Below are 19,288 nucleotides of genomic sequence, written 5' to 3'. Positions count from 1 at the left end.
CCATTATCTAGGTGACCAGATAATAATAATAATAATAATAATAATAATAATAATAATAATAAAGTTGACTAACAGTGACAAGCATTCTTTCATCACAGTGAAGTAAGGCTGTTTGGAGATTAAGGTACAGCATTGTGGTATGTAAACAGTGATGGTAGATGTAGTAGAGCTTTCTGAGAAAACAGAACCTACATCTGATTCCAAATTGTCCTCCTGCTGCTGGTGCTGTTGTTGTTCCAGAGATACTGAGCCATCAGTACTCTACAATAGACAATAGAATATAAGTAACATAATTAGATTGAATCTATGGTTTAAATAAATCAAAAAGTTAGCAGAGAATCCTAACAGTCAATGGTAGTTTCTTCACTCTATGTAAACAAAATGCATGTCTTATATTGATTTCAAATTGTGACACAAGGCCAGTAATTTCAGGAGTGGGGGTGGGGGTAAGTTGATTACATCAACCCCAGTATTCAACCGGTACTTATTTTATCAACTCTGAAAGGATGAAAGGCAAAGTCGACCTTGGCAGAGTTTGAACACAGAACATAAAGAACATGGTAATGGTTCAACCAGCTTGCTGTCTTACATGCCTTATACATATTGAGAAACTTAATAAAATATTTTCACATTGGTGGTTGATACAAAGTGACATACTTATAAAGACAAGTACTTATTTTACTTTGTATTATCTTTTCCCCTCTTCCTCTCCTCTGTTTCTACTCCTTCTATCCAGTACTAACCAATACTAATCCCTTTGTTATTCTTTCCACTGCCATCCTCTCACAATAAGTTCTGTTCTTTTCCATCATGGAACACTCTCTTTTGCTTTGCAAGAAACAAGATGACACCAATAGCACTAATACAACACAAAGCACTGGCAGCCAGTAGACACTGTAAAGCAGTAGGCATTAGGCAGTGCCTCAAACTGTAGAAATCAAGTCAGAAATGAGACATTGAAGGAGGGTGTGGTCCTTTGATGTGTAGAATCCTGATGAACTGTCCTACCCATGTCAACATAGAAAGCACACATAAAACGATGATGATAACAGTGACGGCAGTGATGATGACAATATTTGTGTACTTATGGTAAGACAGCATTCTATTGATTCTATCAATCCTCCACTCTTTTAACAATGATAATACTGGTAATTGTTTCTAACATAAGTTAGACATATAGTGGAAGGGGCTTAGTTAATTACATTAACTCCAATATTTGAATGGCACTAACATCTTTCATTTCTCAATCCATCTTTATATAACTTCTCTACCCCACTCCATATATCCTTGTAAACTTCTAGTTTACTGTTTCTTTGTATTTTCCTATATCACTTCACATCTTTATGACTAATAAAGAAAAAAATTATCATTAGTATAATTATTGATTATAAATATATAAATTAATTAATAATTCTAATTACATTCTGAGGTTTAATATCACTAAGACCAACTTTGTCTTTCATCTTTCTAATATCAATAAAATGAAGTAGCATTTAAGTACTGGATTCAGTATAATTGGTTATTTTTGTCCTCCAAATTTTTGGACTCACGCCTTGTGCTAGAAACAGTTATCATCATCATGACCATCATGATCATCACCACTGCAGCATCTTTCATCTTTTCAGAGCCATTAGAATAAGTACTAGTTGAGCATGATGGATCTAATTGACTAGACCTCTCCCCCAAAATTTCAGGCCAGGCAAAATGCTTAGCGGTATTTTGTCCATCTTTATGTTCTGTGTTCAAATTCTCCTGAGGTCAACTTCACCTTTCATCCTTTCAGGGTCGTCATTGCTCTGAATTGGTAGAATCATTGGCACGCAGGACAAAATGCTTAGCAGCATTTCTTCCAACTCTTTACATTTTGAGTTCAAATTCTAACAAGGTAGATTTTGCCTTTCATCCTACAAGGATTGATAAAATGAAGTACAAGACAATTTAATCAACTAACCTCTCCCCTTGAATTTATAATCTTGTACTTAAGTTAGCAGTGGAGACGTAATGGCCCAGTGGTTAGGGCAGCGGACACGCGTCGGAGGATCGCGGTTTCAATTCTCAGACCGGGTGTTGTGTGTGTTTATTGAGCGAAAACACCTTAAGCTCCACGAGGCTCCGACAGGTGACCCCTGTTGTACTCTTTCGTCCCAACTTTCTCTCACTCTTTCTTCCTATTTCTTGAGTAACGCTGTGATGGACTGGTGTCCCGTCCAGCTGGGGGGAACACATACGCCATAGAAACCGGGAAACCGAGCCCATGAGCCTGGCTAGGCTTTAAAAGGGCGCATAAGAAAAACTTAAGTTAGCAGTCATGATTTCTTTTCATACACCTCAAGATTCCAATCACCTTGCAGTCTGGGCAATTGTTGCTCTCCGACTTCCACTGACTACACTGCCAAATAGGTAAGGACCAGTGAGTACCTGACAACATTCAAGATGTCAGATGCCCAATCTTGATCTTTTCTTGATCTAGGACTGCAGCTCTATCAAAAAGATGAGATGCAGAAAAATGTGCCTTACAAATGGAGACCACCTGGTTCTCCAAGATATATAACAGGAAGTACAACAATGACAACAATGATGATGATGATGGTGGTGGTAGTGGTTTTCGATTTAGACACAAGTTTGGAAATTTGATGGAGCAGGGATTAGGCAGCACCATTGATGCCAGTACATGGCTGGTAACTTTTTTTTTTTTATCAATCCTGGAGAGCTGAAGGGCAAAGTTAACATTGTCAAGTTTTGAACTCAGAACATAAAGAGATGGAATAAATACTACAGGACATTTTGTCCAACACCCTAGCAATTCTGTTATGACAATTACTTGTGAGAGTTTCCCTTAAAGTTGAATGACTTCTAAATTAGTTGAGAATAAAACCAGGATATAAAGATATGACTGATATAAGCAGGATGAGGAGAAATTCTTACAGACTTAGACAAAGTTTACTTACCAAAACAGCTTGATACTCTCGAAAGAATGTTAAGCATGTTGCATATGATCTTTCACCAGTGTAATTGGTTAAAACCAAATAATGGACCGTGTTTTCTTTTGGTTTTTTCTTGTATACTTTTGATCCATCTTAAATATAAAATGAGGAAAGAATGTCAAGAAAAAATATATACACACACATAGCAACACAATCACATAAAAATATGCAGATACATTGTGAGTAGTATAGCATTGGGAGTTGTTCTGAAAATAGGAGGTGTTGAGGTGTTGGTAGGTGGAGGCACATAACTTAGTGGTTAGGGTGTTGGAGTCATGATCATAAGATTGTGGTTTCGATTCCTGGACCAGGCAACGTGTTGTTTTCTTGAGCAAAACACTTCATTTCATGTTGCTCCAATCCACTCAGCTGGCAAAAATGAGTAATCTGGCAAGAGACTGGCATCCCATCCAGGTGGGGAATCTATAAGCCATGGAAACTGGGAAACTGGCCCTTATGAGCTGGCATGTTTCGAGAAGATAACCTTTACTCTTTTTAGGTGTTGAGGTAGGAGATGTAGCGTGGCTCAGGAAAAAGGATGATTACAACTACATCAATGTAGCTGAACTGGATGCTATGTTAAAGGGCATGAACCTAGTGCTGAGATGGGGATTTCAAACTGTTGAGATTCAGACAGATTCTACCATGGTGCTGGGGTGGATAGCATCAGTGATCACCAGAAAAGGATCCATACGAAAGGGGCCACGGAAATGGTGATTAAGCTTTACCTGGGGATTCTGAGAGAGCTAGCTGTTGAGTTCACCAAGAAGCTGATATCACTTCAAGAAGTGACAGGTTCAGAACAGCCCTTTTCTTTCAGGTATGTTGTGAAAGTCAGATATGTGTTTGTGAATGATCGTAGGGTAGTAGTTCTTTCTGGCCAATACTTAGGTAAAGGGCACATGTGGATGCAACTGTTAAGTTTTGCTGGTTCTTGTGACTCAACACTTGGAAGAACTATTGCCGATTGTATCTTGAAGTAACAGCAACTTTTATTTGTGCCTTATAACTAAACACACACACATACACACGAACATGTAGAGACACATGCAGAAGAAAGTTGGATGCACAGGTGTAGACACACACACACAATTCTGCAGATATACGCCTATATGCACCTAAAAATAAATTTGTAATTAATATAATAAAATAGCAATGATATGGTGGCTAGTCTTGAACTCCTATTGAGTGATTCAGGGTGGAGGCAACTTTGAAGAGCCTGTTTTTAAAATCAAAGAAGAAATATAATACAAGGATTACCTCATAACTTTCTCTAGGTCAACAGGTTGATTTGAACATGGCATTTCACTGTAACAAAATACACATCAACACTTTTACAATGCTGATGCTATGTACAGCAGTGAACTATACAATTCTTGGCACTTATTTAACAAGAGTCAAACAGGATCCACGACACTGTCAACAAAATAGAACTGGTATATTCTGCCTGTCACATTGTTTCAATAAACTTGAAGTAGTTTCAAGCATGACATTCCTTTAACAAATGATAGAACGATATATAAAACTACTTTCCGCAGTTAAGGGTAATGAAATTTTGAGTGATTATATCTGATTTCTGCAGCAAAAGAGTTAAGACAGAAAACTAAAACTCTTGAAGTCTCAACAAATTCTAGAGCCCATCATCACTGATGGCCTTGCCTGACAATCTTACATTCATAACATAGTAAAAATGGCTTTCCAAGGACTGGCCTTTTTCTTTAGAGCCAGAAAAATTAGTCCAGTGTAACACTTGTGGTCTTGATGACAAATAAAGCTAAATCCTACCAAGACTTGTCTGTCTCTATTTGTTGTAAAAATGAATAAAAAAAAGTAACAGGAGTGATAGACTAACATATTTCTCTCACTGTATAGTCATTCAATCTGGCTTGAACTTCTATTAATATTCCAAGCATTAATTTTATATTTTATTTTCCTTTTATACTGTATTTTGATCACTCTAGGTTAAAACTGGCAAATGCATGGTTCACTGCATTTATAATAGTAAGACTGACAAAGGAGTGTCTATGTGTCTAGGATGAAACACACCACAAGCTATTTTTGTTGAAATGCATTAATCTATTGATTTTGCATCTACAGAGCTATGCACCAACAAAAGATGCATGCACACATACACACACTTTAATATATGCATGTGTGTGATGGACTTCCACACAGTTTCTATCTACCAAATTCTACTTACAAGGCATTGATCAAGCTCAAACTATGGTAAATGACACCAGCCCAAAATGTCATGCAGTGAAATCAAACTCTGAACCAGGTGGTTGGGAAAGGGAATTCTTAAACACAACCTTGCTGGCACCCAATCAAAATGCTTCCACCCACACAACAACAGCAAATGTGAGGAATGTTCCAAACCAGGGTGATTTCTACTTACCTGGAAAGCAAAAGTGAGCAATGTTTTCAATATCAGCAAGCAAACTACTTTGACTGGCATTTTCAGAATTTTGTTCATTATCTACAGATCTTCTCTCTATATTTGATTGGCTGTAGTCTTTGGGGAATATTTGTTGTAGTTTTGGATCTGATACTGTAGTATCTGTGAGAATTTCTTCCACCAGGCATGGATAAAAATGTGTAACAACATTGGATGAAAAATAACTGAGAAGCTTTGGTTCGTATGTCACAGAGAACATATTATGTAAACTGGTGATACCTTTTTGTGGATAAACCTGAAATAGAAAAATTTATAGGATTGTAATCTAAAGAAAGGAATAATAACAAATCTTTTATGTTTTTGCTATACCAGGTTTTTAAGAAAAAGAAAAGTTAAGTACTGAGGTCAATTTGTTTGACTAAAATTCTTCAAGGTGGTGCCCCAGTATGGCAGCAGACTAATGATTGAAACAAGATAAAAGATAGCTGTCATAACCGTCAAGTGGTGTAAGGCACCAGATTCCAGGTGTAATTCTTTAAACAGAACAATGAATTATCTGGTCCATGAATGCAGGTATGGATTCCAATTCCGGTTCTGGCAACTGTTTTTGGTGCAGGCATAGTTGTGAGGTAAGAAGTTTGTTTCCCAGTCACATGGTTCTGGGTTCAGTTCCTTGGGTAAGTGTCTTCTACTATAGCTCTGGGCCAGCCAAAGCCTTAAGAGTGGATTTGGTAGATGGAAACTGAAAAAAGCTTGTATATCTATGTATATGCTTGACAGTCAGTGTAAGCTTCTCTATTCTCCCACAACTTAGTAATTCTGTAAAAGGACTGTTAGAATAAGTACCAAGTTTAAAAAGATAAGGCCAATGCAGTACCCCAGCAAGGTGGTATCCCAACATGGCTGCAGTCTAATGATTGAAATAAGATTATACATACATATATATTTATATATATATATATATATATATAATCATCATCATCATCATCATCATTTAATGTCCATGTTCCATGCCTGTATATATTTATAGGTGTGTGAGGATGAAGACAGCTGCATAAAGAAGTGTTGATCTCTAAATGTGGAGGGAACCTGAGGGAAGAAGAACCAAGAAAATGAGGGATGAGGTAGTAAGAAACAATCTTCAGATATTGGGACTCATCAGAGGAGATGAGGAAGGACTGAAACCCTCCCAGCAAAGTAAAATTCATGTCTATGACACCTCCTCCTTCTCCCACAACCCATCGATGCTCATCATTGATGTTTTTCAACCCCTACCCCACCCCCATTCTCCCTCATGTGTCTACCTACCAGCACACAAAATGTCCCTGTTAAATCCCTTCCCCTCCACCTCTAGCTTCCACTCTTCTTTCAAAATCTTGTGAATTTACCCACTTACCTACCCTCTCCAATCCATGGTCCATTTCATTACATACACCCCCCTGTGACTTGGGTATATGACCCCTGCCCCCTCTCTGTCTCCTCTCTCTCTTCGTCATCTGAGGTAGCTATGTATTTTTTCAAATGCAAAACACCTTTCTGTCCCTCAACACTACCCATCCCCAGTTGAGGGATCTTATTCTGCAAGTTATATGGTGACTTCACTGCTGCTGATGCACACAGTACACTTTGTAAAGTGGCGAGCTGGCAGAAACGTTAGCACGCCGGGCGAAATGCTTGGCGGTATTTCGTCTGCCACTACGTTCTGAGTTCAAATTCCGCCGAGGTCGACTTTGCCTTTCTTCCTTTCGGGGTCGATTAAATAAGTACCAGTTACGCACTGGGGTCGATATAATCGACTTAATCCGTTTGTCTGTCTTTGTTTATCCCCTATGTGTGTAGCCCCTTGTGGGTAGTAAAGAAATAACACTTTGTAAAGTGGCTGGCATTTGGAAGGGCATCCATCTGTAGAAACCATGCAAAAAAAAAAAGATGGCAGAGCTTGGTGTAGTCCTTTGATTTGCCTGTTCTTGTCAAACTGTCCAGCATGGAAAATGGACATTAAAAGATGATGATGATGATGATGAAGATGATGATGACAGATAGATAGGATATCTGTCTGTCTGTCTATCCATCTATCTATCTTACTACACGCACACACACATACACACACACACTTTATATTTTTAACATCTGTTGTCCATGCTAGCATGGGTTGAACAGTCTGACTAGAGCTGGCAAGCCGGTGAGGGTGGCTGCACCAGATTCCAGTCTGATTTGGCATGGTTTCTATGGCTGGATGCCCTTCCCAATGCCAACCACTTCATAAAGTGTGCTGGATGCTTTTACATGACACTACACAGATGCTTTTATGTGACGCCACACAGGCACTATTATATATTGCCACACAAGCATTTTCATGTGGTATTGCACAGGCGCTTTTATGTGGCACCACGAAAGGTTCTTTGCACAACCAGAAGCATCGGTCTCACCACTTCTGCTGCGGGGTACGGGTCTCCTTGAGTACAGCTAGGTGTCTCAGTCCTTTGTCATCTCACCTGAAAAGTTTAGCTTGCTAAGGTTGTTCTTCAGTACTTCATCCCATATCTTCCTAGATCTCCCACTTCCATGTGTTCCATCCACTTTGAGAGATCAGCACTTCTTTATATAGCTGTCAGCATCCATCAGCATCACATGACCAAACCAGTGCAGTCTCTTCTCTTGGACACACCGCAACAATTTCCTCTTATGCCTAACTTCTCTCTCAGAACACTGGCATTCATATACATGTTTATGAATATACATGTTACATGTTTATGAATATACATATACACATATACATGTTTATGAGTGTATCTTTGTGTCTGTATTTGTCCCTGCACCACCACTTAATCACTGATGTTGTTTTGTTTACATCCCTGTAATCTAGCAGTTAGCAGAAGAAGATAGAGTAAGTTCTAAACTTTAAAAAAAAAAACAATAAGTACTGGAATCAATTAGTTTACGTAAAAATCTTTCAATGTGGGGCCCCAGTAAGGCTGCAGTCAAAATACTGAAGCAAGTTTGTTAACAGAAACATGGTAAGTAAAAGATTAAAAGAAAATTTTTATATGTGAATAAAATCATACCTGAGTGTTAAATGGACACAAACCAGTGGTATCATCCGCACCAACTAGTAACATCATTTCAATGAAACTATTTGTTAGTTTTAGCTTTCTTTCATCCATTTTGGAACATCAAATATCTATTTGTAGCAAAGACATATTGCATTATAGTGCGACTGTCTGAAACATCAAAGCAAAAGAAAATAAAAATTTATTATAGTCAAAGATTCACAGTTAAAAACAAAATTCTTCAATTTTTCCAAATGAAAGACATGCATTTTGTTGTTGTTATTATTATTGTTGTTTAGGCCTATTCCAGCCCTAATCAGATAGACCTATGATTAAATATATTCCATGTCTATCCTAATTTTTCAGATCACATTATCCAATATGTCCTTCATTTTTATCAAGAGCACAATTGCTAGCAGGTCAAGTAATCATATAAAGGTTTCCTCTTTGTCTCACATGATATGCAGTTTTGTATGAAGAGGTATGTTATTGGGGAGGATGTTAAATGATGATGATGCTGATGATGGAGGGAATAAAATGAAGTTAAAAGAAGTACACAGTATATATGTATATATGTGTCTGTGTGTGTGTCTCCTTATTGTGACATCATAACTGTCCCTTACTTCCAGTTGACAGTAACGTGTACACTACTGTCTCTGGTGACATTGTGTAGTTATTGGCACAATATTCCAAAACAGGAAGCAGAAAAATTAGTTTCTCATTATGATCTATGGTTATATGATTTAGCGAACTTAATATCAATGACATCTAGAATATATATTCCTTGAATTCATATAGAATTTGTCACAGTTTGCATTCAATGTGATACACAACTTAAGACTGAAAAACAAATGACCAATGTGTGTACTTTGCTCAAAGCAAGTGTTGGCTTAGTCAATATTTCCTTAAGAGAAAGCTTTACTCAAAAATCCTCATGAATCTAATACTTTGAATATAAAACTTTTGGCACTTTGAATGTGATTGAAGTCCACTTCCTAACCACATAGTTTTTAGGTTCAGTCCCACTACATGGCACTTTTGACAAGTGTTATCTGTTATAGAGCTGTGCTGACAAAAGGCTTGTGAAGGGATTTGGCAGGTGGAAACAAAAAGAAGCCTGTTGTGGTTGTGTGTGTGTGTGTGTGTGTGTGTGCGTGCATGCGTTTGTGTGCACGTGTGTGTGTACATGTGCTAATGAATCAAATAATAAAAACAGTAGTGAGTGAATTATTACAAATTAAAAAGAATTGTGTTAATGTACTCAATGTAGGAACATAAAAAGTTAAAAGAAAATATTTATGCAATGAAGAAAGAAAAACATTAATCATTTACTAATATCATTTTAATTATTGGGGCAAGGATGCAAAACAACACCAGATATATTCCAAATCTTTCAGAACTTCATCATCAAAGCTTAGAATTCTCCTTATTTCCTGAAGTAGTATGCGGTGAGTATAGAGTTGTTCCTTAGTACCCATTCCTTCCAGATCCATTCTGTCAAGGGCCCTATTTACGGGTCAAATAGCAAGACCTAGTTACAGGTCAAATAGGTCCTATGACTAAAGCATGCAAAACTTAGAGGAGGGTTGGCCCTTAGTCATGTACCACAGAAGCTCACCTGTATGTGGGGATACTCTGATGTTATGTGAACTAGCACCCTTACCTTATGGCTAAATAGACCCTATGCTTGTTTGAAAAAATGGGACCACAGAAAAGGGGATGTTAAATGATGATGATGATGATATATAAGTTTTTAAAAGGAACTTAAACAACTTTAATTTAATAATGGAGCTAGTTGTTAATAATGTTGTTAATAATAGTGCCTAAAGATAGATAGAAGAGGACTTGAACACAAGGTGGCTGAATGGTTAAAAAGTTTGCTTTAAAATCACGAGGTTCAGGGTTTGAGCCCAGTTTGTGGCAATATTTATCTAAACCTTGTAAGTGAAATAAGGGTCAGAAACTGTTTGGAAGCCTTTTGAATGGATAGTACCAATAATTTAAAGAGTCAGCCATGTCACACACTGTCATACTGATTTTCTGAGAATTACATTAAGAATACATAGATCTGTGGAATACTCAGTCACATTTAAATTAAAATTCTAATAAACAGACCATTCTGGTGATCAAATAACTGGAACACTTATGACTGAAACACACTCTGGCTTTTATTAACAGTAAGTTTTAAATATGTCAGATGATCTAAATTTTTTTAAAAACATGGTGATTTTTCTGCTCCCTCTCCCTTTCAATTCTCACAACATACTAGGGGGACCCTTCTCTTCCCCTATGAAAAACACTACTGAAATGTTTCCTGGATGTAAATATGTAGAATTATAACTGAAGACTAAGCGTCCATTTGCAAGTAAGTTTTAAATTTATATATATATATATATATATATATTACTCTTTACTCTTTTACTTGTTTCAGTCATTTGACTGCGGCCATGCTGGAGCACCACCTTTAGTTGAGCAAATCGATCCTGGGACTTATTCTTTGTAAGCTTAGTACTTATTCTATCAGTCTCTTTTGCCGAACCGCTAAGTGACGGGGACACAAACACACAAGCAATGCTAGGGGGACAAACACAAACACACACACATATATATATACATATATACGACGGGCTTCTTTCAGTTTCCGTCTACCAAATCCACTCACAAGGCTTTGGTCGGCCCGAGGCTATAGTAGAAGACACCCAAGGTGCCACGCAGTGGGACTGAACCTGGGACCATGTGGTTGGTAAGCAAGCTACTTACCACACAGCCACTCCTGCGCCATATATATATGTATATATATATATATGTATATATATATATATGTATATATATATCTATAGCTATAGTATAGCTCGGTTTGTGAGTGTGTGTGTGTGTGTGTGTGTGTGTGTGTGTGTGTTGCATCTATAGAAATCCACACCTTACAAGATAGCAATCTGGGAGTCGCACCAATGGATTCCTCATGGTCGAAAATGCCCGGAATCGGCCATTTGTTTTTCTTTTTGGTTGCTTCCTAACACGTGAATTTTTTGCATTAAAAATAATTTTAAACTGTCAATTCTAACAATTTTCAAATCGCCATTATTTGCAAACATGAGTTCAGTCCCCTTCTACCTACGCTGTAAACAGATATCATCTTTTTATTGGATTATTTTGTAAATAATGTTACGAAATTTCATGTTTACCAATTATATATATATATATATATATATATATATATATATATATATATATATATTATATGCTCCGTTATTAGACTATTTTTGTTACTCATTGCACGGTGAAAGACGTAAGCTTTAAGCTTATATAAAAATACCATTATTATTATTTACAGCATTGTAAAATACGGCACCGTATAATAAACCCATTCGCACCGAAAGCATATATATATATATATATATGCTTACTATAGCCTCACGGTGACCAAAATCTTGAGTGGATTTCTTACTCGGAAACTGAAAGAACTGTCGCATATATGTGAATATTTGTGTGGAGGTACATGTGCATTCATGTGTGTATGTGTGCGTGCATGAGCGGGAGAGAGGGGTATGTGGGTGTGTTGGTGTAGCCAAGGGTGTAGGTATTATGTGTGTGGACATGTGAATGTGTGTGTGTGTGTGTGCATATACATATATATGGCAATTTCTGTCTTTCTGTCTGTTACCATCTTACTGCCTTTACCAGTGAACCAATCTTCACAAAACTTTGCATACATGTTAAACTAACATCTGCTTCAATTATAGGCTAATTGTATTTTAATAAAAATCTATAATGGGTCCCCTGGGAGGGGTTGGACTATTATATGATAAAATGAGAAGGGTTCAAAGAGTGTTAGTGCAAGGGAAATGTAGTGGCATAGTGAGTGCGACTGATATCAGGGAAGGGGAGAAGTGTTGTGTATATACTTTTGTAAATACATGCTACATACATACACACACACACACATAAATAACTTTTAAAATGCTGAGGAAAGGGAAGAAAGGTGAGTGTGAGAATATGTAGCTTTAAGGAGAAAGGGGGTAGGTGATTTTTCTGCTGTCCATTGCAAAGAAACACTCACACACACACACATACATACAATATGTACATACATATGTCTACTATACACCATTTTAAACTCATGATTATCAGTGTGTACATTTGTAAATGTGTGTGTTTGTGTGTGTATGCTTCAGTGTGTGTGTGTGTGTGTGTGTGTGTATGTGTGTGATATCCTATAACTGTCTGTCTTTCTGCTTTTGTAGGTTTTTTCCTGTTGCTGTTGCATATTGTGAAATTTTAAAATTACATCAAAATTTTAAAATTTGGTGTATTGAAATAATTTTCTATGTTAAATTTGATTTCATTATTTATTTGTTTCAGAAAAGTTGCAGAAAAATGTAACTGAGGTTTAAAGTTTAATCCATTTTACCTAATCAGAAAACAGGATTTGGAAGTCGGCATTCTGTGTATGATAGCTATCACGAAATGAAAGCAAAATCATTACGAGGAGGAATTTTAGTAAACAAACGAAAACAAAACATTATGACAACCAAAGTAGTTAGAATTTCATAAGTTTTAATGAATAAAGTCATGTGAAAAGGAAAAAAATCTTCAACGAAGTTTATTTTTGCAAAAAATTGCACAAATCCTGATAATTTTTTGAGGCAAAAAAAAAAAAAAGAGGCCTATTTGACATGGAATAAACAAAAAATTATATAAGATATTCTATTGTAAAAATTGCTCGGCAACAATGGGCTATTAAACTAGTATATATATATATGTATATATATATATGTATATATATATATATATATGTATATATATATATATATATATATATGACAGGCTTCTTTCAATTTCCGTCTACCACATCCACTCACAGGGTTTTGGTTAGTCTGGGGCTAAAGTAGAAGACAACCAAGGTGACGGGCAGTGAAACTTGAGAAGCAACAATCACGTCTATAGGGCTTTCCTATAAGGTGTTATCCACCCCTGATTGGAACTCTCCCGTATGACATGTACGCATGCTTAGTGACTTGCTTTAACAGTTGCAATCAGCTGAATGCACATTGCCAGTGATATTTGACATAATTACCCACACTCTGTGGTCAGGATTCTTTTTTTGGTTTGATGTCGGTATCGAAGGGATTACCAGACACCGGACAATACAGTGAGAGCAGCTTTCACTCACATCGTGGTATTCGATGCTGTGTACGTGTCTGTCGTGGTAAAATATGCCACTCCTTAACTGTTGCTTTGCTTTCATCCGTAGCACGAGGTAATTATGTCATTATCTGTGAAATTCGGCAACTTACAAAGATCTTTAGATCAGGCAATACTTCACCGAGAGGAGATATAAGCTTCTGCTTATTCCTGTCTGAGGTATCGTCCGATACTTCAGACTTATCGTCCGATGAATTTACTTTGTTGACATTCTTCATCGACAGAATTTTTATTCCTTTCAACCTTTCAGTCAAGTCCGCCTTTCTTCCAGTAACATACTGTCCATATAATCTTAAATATTTCTTTAACTCAGGCACAGTAAGTACTTCGATAGCTGAATCATCAAGCTGCTTTATATCCATGATAAGACGTAAAACAATAACAATGGCGTGGGTAGCCTCCGGAAGTTTAATTATCTACATGGAGCGCCGCCTAGCCAAGGGAGATAACCTACTTATAGGAAATCCCTATATTAGTTCACACGCGCGCGCACACAAGCATAATTACAGATTGGGGTTAAATATTTCGTAAAGGATCTGTTCGTACCTCAGTGTGAAATATTTTTTTCCCCCCAGGTTTCTTCGAGTGCCTTCAACGTATCTGACCTCCAAACCCACCGCAAGTCACTTTTCTCTGGAGAAGAAAAGGGGAGGGGTGGTGGGGACCACGGAATTTTCCTGGAAACTCGGAGATTCCCACTAACTGAATGTTGTTTCACGTTTTTTTTCTTTATTCAATGAATGTGACATTGAAATCACGCGTAAACGGCTCTTTTCCCTAGAAAAGGAAAAATTTGGCTGCTATTTCTAGAAATGAAAAAAAAAAAACAACCGAAAAAACCCCGCAAACGGGGTCCTTTACGAAATATTTACCTTTTTTAATTGCAGCAATTTTGATGAGGTTTACTAAATTAGATTCCTCTCAATCAGATGTCTTATTTAAGTGCAACTAAAACAAAAATAATACAGAAATAAGGAAACGATACAGTTTAAAAGTTGTATCTATGCGTTTATTTCCCACTTTTGAACACACTTTATATATTTTTTTTTTTACCTCATCAGTTTTCTGTCATAATAGCTGAAAATGTAGCAAAGCACTGGTCCTTATGAACTTAACTGCATTTATTTGCTCAAGAACTGGATTAGCTACAGGGCGATAGCATAGTTGAGAAAAAGGAGTGTTGATCTGAAGATAAATATTATTTAGCTACTACCGTGAGCGAATGATAGACACACACACACACACACACACAATGTTTAGTTGTTTAAAAGTTCATAAAAAAATATGCCAGCGCATATTTGTCAAAAGGTATATTAATGAAAGTATACAGTATTATAAGATCTATTTATAGGTTAATTTAAAGCAAGTTTAGGAATAACAACAAAATGTTCAGACGAAAAGATTCAATTTCAAATGTAGACACAATTTTGTTTACATACACATACATCCATATGTATGTGTGTGTGTGTGCCTGCATGTCTGTCTGTCTTTCTGTTTGTATGTATGTATGTAAGCTAATGCGTACATCCGAAGTTCGTATGTATGTATGTATTAATGTAAAACATTTATCTGTATTAGTTTAGTTACTTGGTTAGATCTGCTTCATTTAATTTCTCTTTACCTCACATCGCTAAATCGTTTAAGAAAACCTTGAAAGTTATGTTCTTGCTTACCTGTCATTCTTCCTTTCGAGATCTCCTTTACATACTAATTCTTACCGGTTGATGAGTATTGCTCATTATGAAATATCTAGAAATATAATGATTGAATCTATGGTGGGTACTTAAGTGCATACACGGTGACTTATACGTTTGATAGAGTCTCGTGTGCGATCGATCTGGGTCAACTTTTCAGTTCAAACTTCTGCTGTAAGAGGTAATTCCTAAAATAGTGAATGGTTGCTTCTGGGTTCTTCTCAACCCTCTATATCAGTGTTTCTCAAACATTTTTTAACCAATGGACCCCTTTGATTCCTATTTTACTAGGAACCAAAAGAGAAAGATATAGAAGGAGACGTGATAGTCACGCCCGTACGTCTTACATCAGTACCCTAGGGAGCGTCCACACTAGCGTAGTGTTTACTAGGGAATGAGAATAGCCGGGAGTAAACGTCTGAGTGAGTGCATATCGATCTCGTCCTATTTGCAATACTTCGTCATGAATCACACACACACACACAACGCGTTGGTGCATGCATATAAATAGTAAATATTTGTTTCTTTATTGCCCACGTGGGGCTAAACATAGAGAGGACAAGCAAAGGGATAAGTCGATTACATCGACCATAGTACGTAACTGGTACTTATTTAATCGATCTGGAAAGGATGAAAGGCAAAGTCGACCTCGGCGGAATTTGAACTCAACGTAACGGCAGACGAATTACCTTTAAGCATTTCGCACGGAGTGCCAACGTTTCTGCCAGCTCGCCGCCTTTGCATAGTAAATATTGCATACATAATCACATATACAGATACAATGTATGTGTGTAATGTTTGTATATATGCACACATATACAAACATTGTAATATATATATATATAGTTGGAATTTACAACAACAAAAAAAACAATATTTATATAAATGTGTGTGTATGCATGCATGCATGTATGAATATATATGTATGAATATATATGTATGTGTATATATATATATATATATATATATATATATATACATAAGTGTATACTAATATACGCACCACATACGCATACAATTGTATATATGTAGATGTGTGTGTAACAGAAACTACAAAATGTAGATATATATATAGAGCAAATTGTACAGGTAAAGATTGGGTGACAAGGTGGGGTGAAAGAAAGGTAAGGGAATAAAGAGGAGAGGGGCTGGACCTGATTGAATCAGCGATTGAATGAAAGTAGCTCTAGTCTCTCACGGTACCTGTGTAATATTCGAAGCATACCTGACTGACGTAGAAGGTAGTCACGTTTGCGGAACAATATTTACTTCATGTACACCCAGGACTTTATATATATTTATATATTTTAACATCAAAATTTGTATGTTACCTTTCTCCCTTATATGTAAAACTTTGTCCTTGTTTGGGTTTTTCTTCTATCATTGAGGTGAATTTTTGACAACCCGGTAATTCTGTTGTTGCTAGTGGTTGCTGTATTGTTGGTCACTCTCACATAGTAAAATTTGAAGTTTGGATCGGAATTTGTGGTGACCGTCTCTGCTGGTGTTACATAAAATCCCAAATATTTACATGAAAAAGTTGGCTCAGCACAGACTACTAAATGAAAAGAACTATCAACACATGCCTTTCAAATGATAGTGCTCTTATACGTACACACACATATATACATACATAATGCTCGGAACGAAGGAGTGATTGTGGTAGTTGTGGTGCTTGGTGATAGTGAATGTGTACAAACTACCTGAGTGTAAGTGTGTAAAAGCATTTCTGGTTGAAAGAAGAGACTGTATAGACGTTCGAGTGATCCGAAACAATAACACTTACATAAAGCACTTATACTTTCATGTTTTTCTCGGTGAGGGCAACGTTACACACACATACAATTGTATGTGTGTGTGGTGCGTATATTAATATACACTTATATATATGTATATATATATATATATATATATATATACGTTGTTGTAGAAGAGAAAATCGGATGTGCGAAATTGATATAAAAGGAAAGAATGAAAATATGAAAAATGAATAGTGACTTTTTTTCTGACAAAAGAACGAACTATATTAACTCAAAGTTCGAGGATGCTGGTCTAAAATATAATTGGGATACTTTGTAATACAATTAATATATTTAACACAATATTTTCCCCTTGTCATGAAACATTCTGTGAGTATGAATGTCTGTCAGTCTGTCTTATGTATGTATGAATGCATTGTACTCAGGATTGTTTTGTAAATACAATGTATTTTTTTTTTATCTTATAGTACAGACTGTATATCTGAAAAGGATTAACTCTTATCTAAATTCTGTTACATTTTTGTTTTTATTGACAGGCATCACACCCATACATACGCACGCACACATTTAAAGTTATGAAGGTTGTGTTTGTATTTCCACTTACAAAATAAATCCCCGTGCAAATTGAAAAGAATCCACTGTATAAAATAGAGTAGTGTTATGGTATATATTTGCCCAGGCTCCTTTCATACCCAATTACACAGTTTGATGCCCAGTGGCAATCTCCGGACAAAGGTGGTTAGTGGTGTGGACTCCGGTACGGTCGAATGATACAGCAAAAATATGTCTTACTGTCTACAATAATCCCTCGACTATCGTGGGTGTTGCATTCCAGAAACCCCTCGCGGTAGGAGAAAATCTGCAAAGTAGAAACAATACTGTATTGTTGATTTTTAAAAATTATTTTTATAATTTGTATATATTTATTTTATTATTCTTATATATTTAAGCGGCAAAAGTAAAGAATACGCACACCCGGTGTTTAGAGTTTAGGGTTAGGGCTTTTGTTACGACGCAAACGGGTAGTATGTGTATTCTTTACCTCCGCAATTTAAGCTTTTATGAACTCTCTGCACGCTCTTAAGAGTACTTGTGTCTTCTCCCCACCTTTTTTTGTGGGTGAGGAACATGGTGATGGGCAGTTGCTGGCGCTGCCTTTTCTTCTGTGTAAGGAGGTTTTTATAAACTTCCATGGCTTCGTTGATTGCATTTCTAAATGAATCTTCTGGGAATTCCAATCTTCCGTCATTCTCTGGTCTAAAAACTATACTGCTATATTGAAGTAGGCGTTATAACATTTCGACAGTAACGATTACAACATTGGATTTGTCTAGAGTTGAGAGGTATTCTAGTGACAGGCCAACTCCTTCTTCCCCTGAATTCTCTTGTTCTTTCTTTCTCACTTCGCCATCTCTGTCAGATCTTCATCCGTTAACGGATCTGAGTGGGCTTCAATCAGATAATTAACGTTCCAGGTAGTCGGTGAAGCCATCTCCTCCTAGCAATTTTGTCAGCTTCACTGCCTTATCTACAGCAGAGTGGTGAATTTCGTCTGGAGAAAATCCTTTATAGTCCGGCCATAATTTCTTCCAGCTGGCATTCAAAGTTTCATTTTTCGTCTCCTTTATAGCCTTCTGAATATTTTGGAGACACGTTGCAATGGTGTACTCACGCCAGTACTCCTTCAGCGAGAAGTTATCATCCGAGTCCATAACCTCGACCAGATGCTGCAGAGAGTTTCGCGTACAGATCTCCTTAAGAGCACGATTAACGCTTTGATCCATGGATTGGATCAGCGATGTGGTGTTCGGCGGTAAGAATTCGATTTGTATGCCCTCATACGACAGGTCGAGTGCGTGACCTCTAACATTGTCCATTGAGAGAAGCACTTCGATTTCCAGTCCTTTTTCGGCGAGATGAACCTTGACTTCGGGGATGAAACATTGGTGAAACCAATCCGATGTCAGTGGTTTCGTTATCCATGACTTCCGATTGTGCATCCAAAGCACTGGCAGCAGATTCTTATTATTTTTGTTTTTGAGGGCCCTTGAGTTTTTGAACTTATAAATAAACCCTGGCTTTATCATAAAGCCCGCAGCATTTCCATACATTATAATTGTGACTCGATCTTTGTACGCCTTAATCCAGGGGCTCTGGCCTCCTCCTTCATAGTGAAAGTCCACCATGACATCCGTTTCCA

At 37.0% G+C, this 19,288-nt stretch overlaps 1 protein-coding gene across 5 annotated transcripts in view; it reads right to left on the bottom strand.

The window, feature by feature from the left end:
* The window catches only part of LOC106882353 (DENN domain-containing protein 3), a 59,621-nt gene extending 42,537 nt beyond the window's left edge, over window positions 1–17,084 (bottom strand). Inside the window, exons 1-6 of one of the 5 annotated variants that reach the window (XM_014933002.3) lie at window positions 16,660–16,798; window positions 14,507–14,582; window positions 8,445–8,600; window positions 5,380–5,674; window positions 2,949–3,076; window positions 74–261 (exon numbers count right to left, since the gene is read on the bottom strand). In XM_014933002.3, the coding sequence (XP_014788488.2) occupies window positions 74–261; window positions 2,949–3,076; window positions 5,380–5,674; window positions 8,445–8,543 (710 nt within the window). In that variant the 5' untranslated portion in view covers window positions 8,544–8,600; window positions 14,507–14,582; window positions 16,660–16,798. Of the gene's footprint in view, window positions 1–73; window positions 262–2,948; window positions 3,077–5,379; window positions 5,675–8,444; window positions 8,601–14,506; window positions 14,583–15,307; window positions 15,449–16,659 lie in introns of those variants that run through there. The other 4 variants (XM_014933003.3, XM_014933001.3, XM_089350868.1 and 1 more) reach the window with 4 other exon arrangements.
* Between the last annotated feature and the right edge of the window lie 2,204 nt (window positions 17,085–19,288).

Source organism: Octopus bimaculoides, chromosome 4 (genome assembly GCF_046866305.1).
Source record: "Octopus bimaculoides isolate indiv1 chromosome 4, ASM4686630v1, whole genome shotgun sequence".
Classification (NCBI taxonomy): Eukaryota; Metazoa; Mollusca; class Cephalopoda; order Octopoda; family Octopodidae; genus Octopus; species Octopus bimaculoides.
This window is presented reverse-complemented; position numbering and strand designations above follow the sequence as displayed.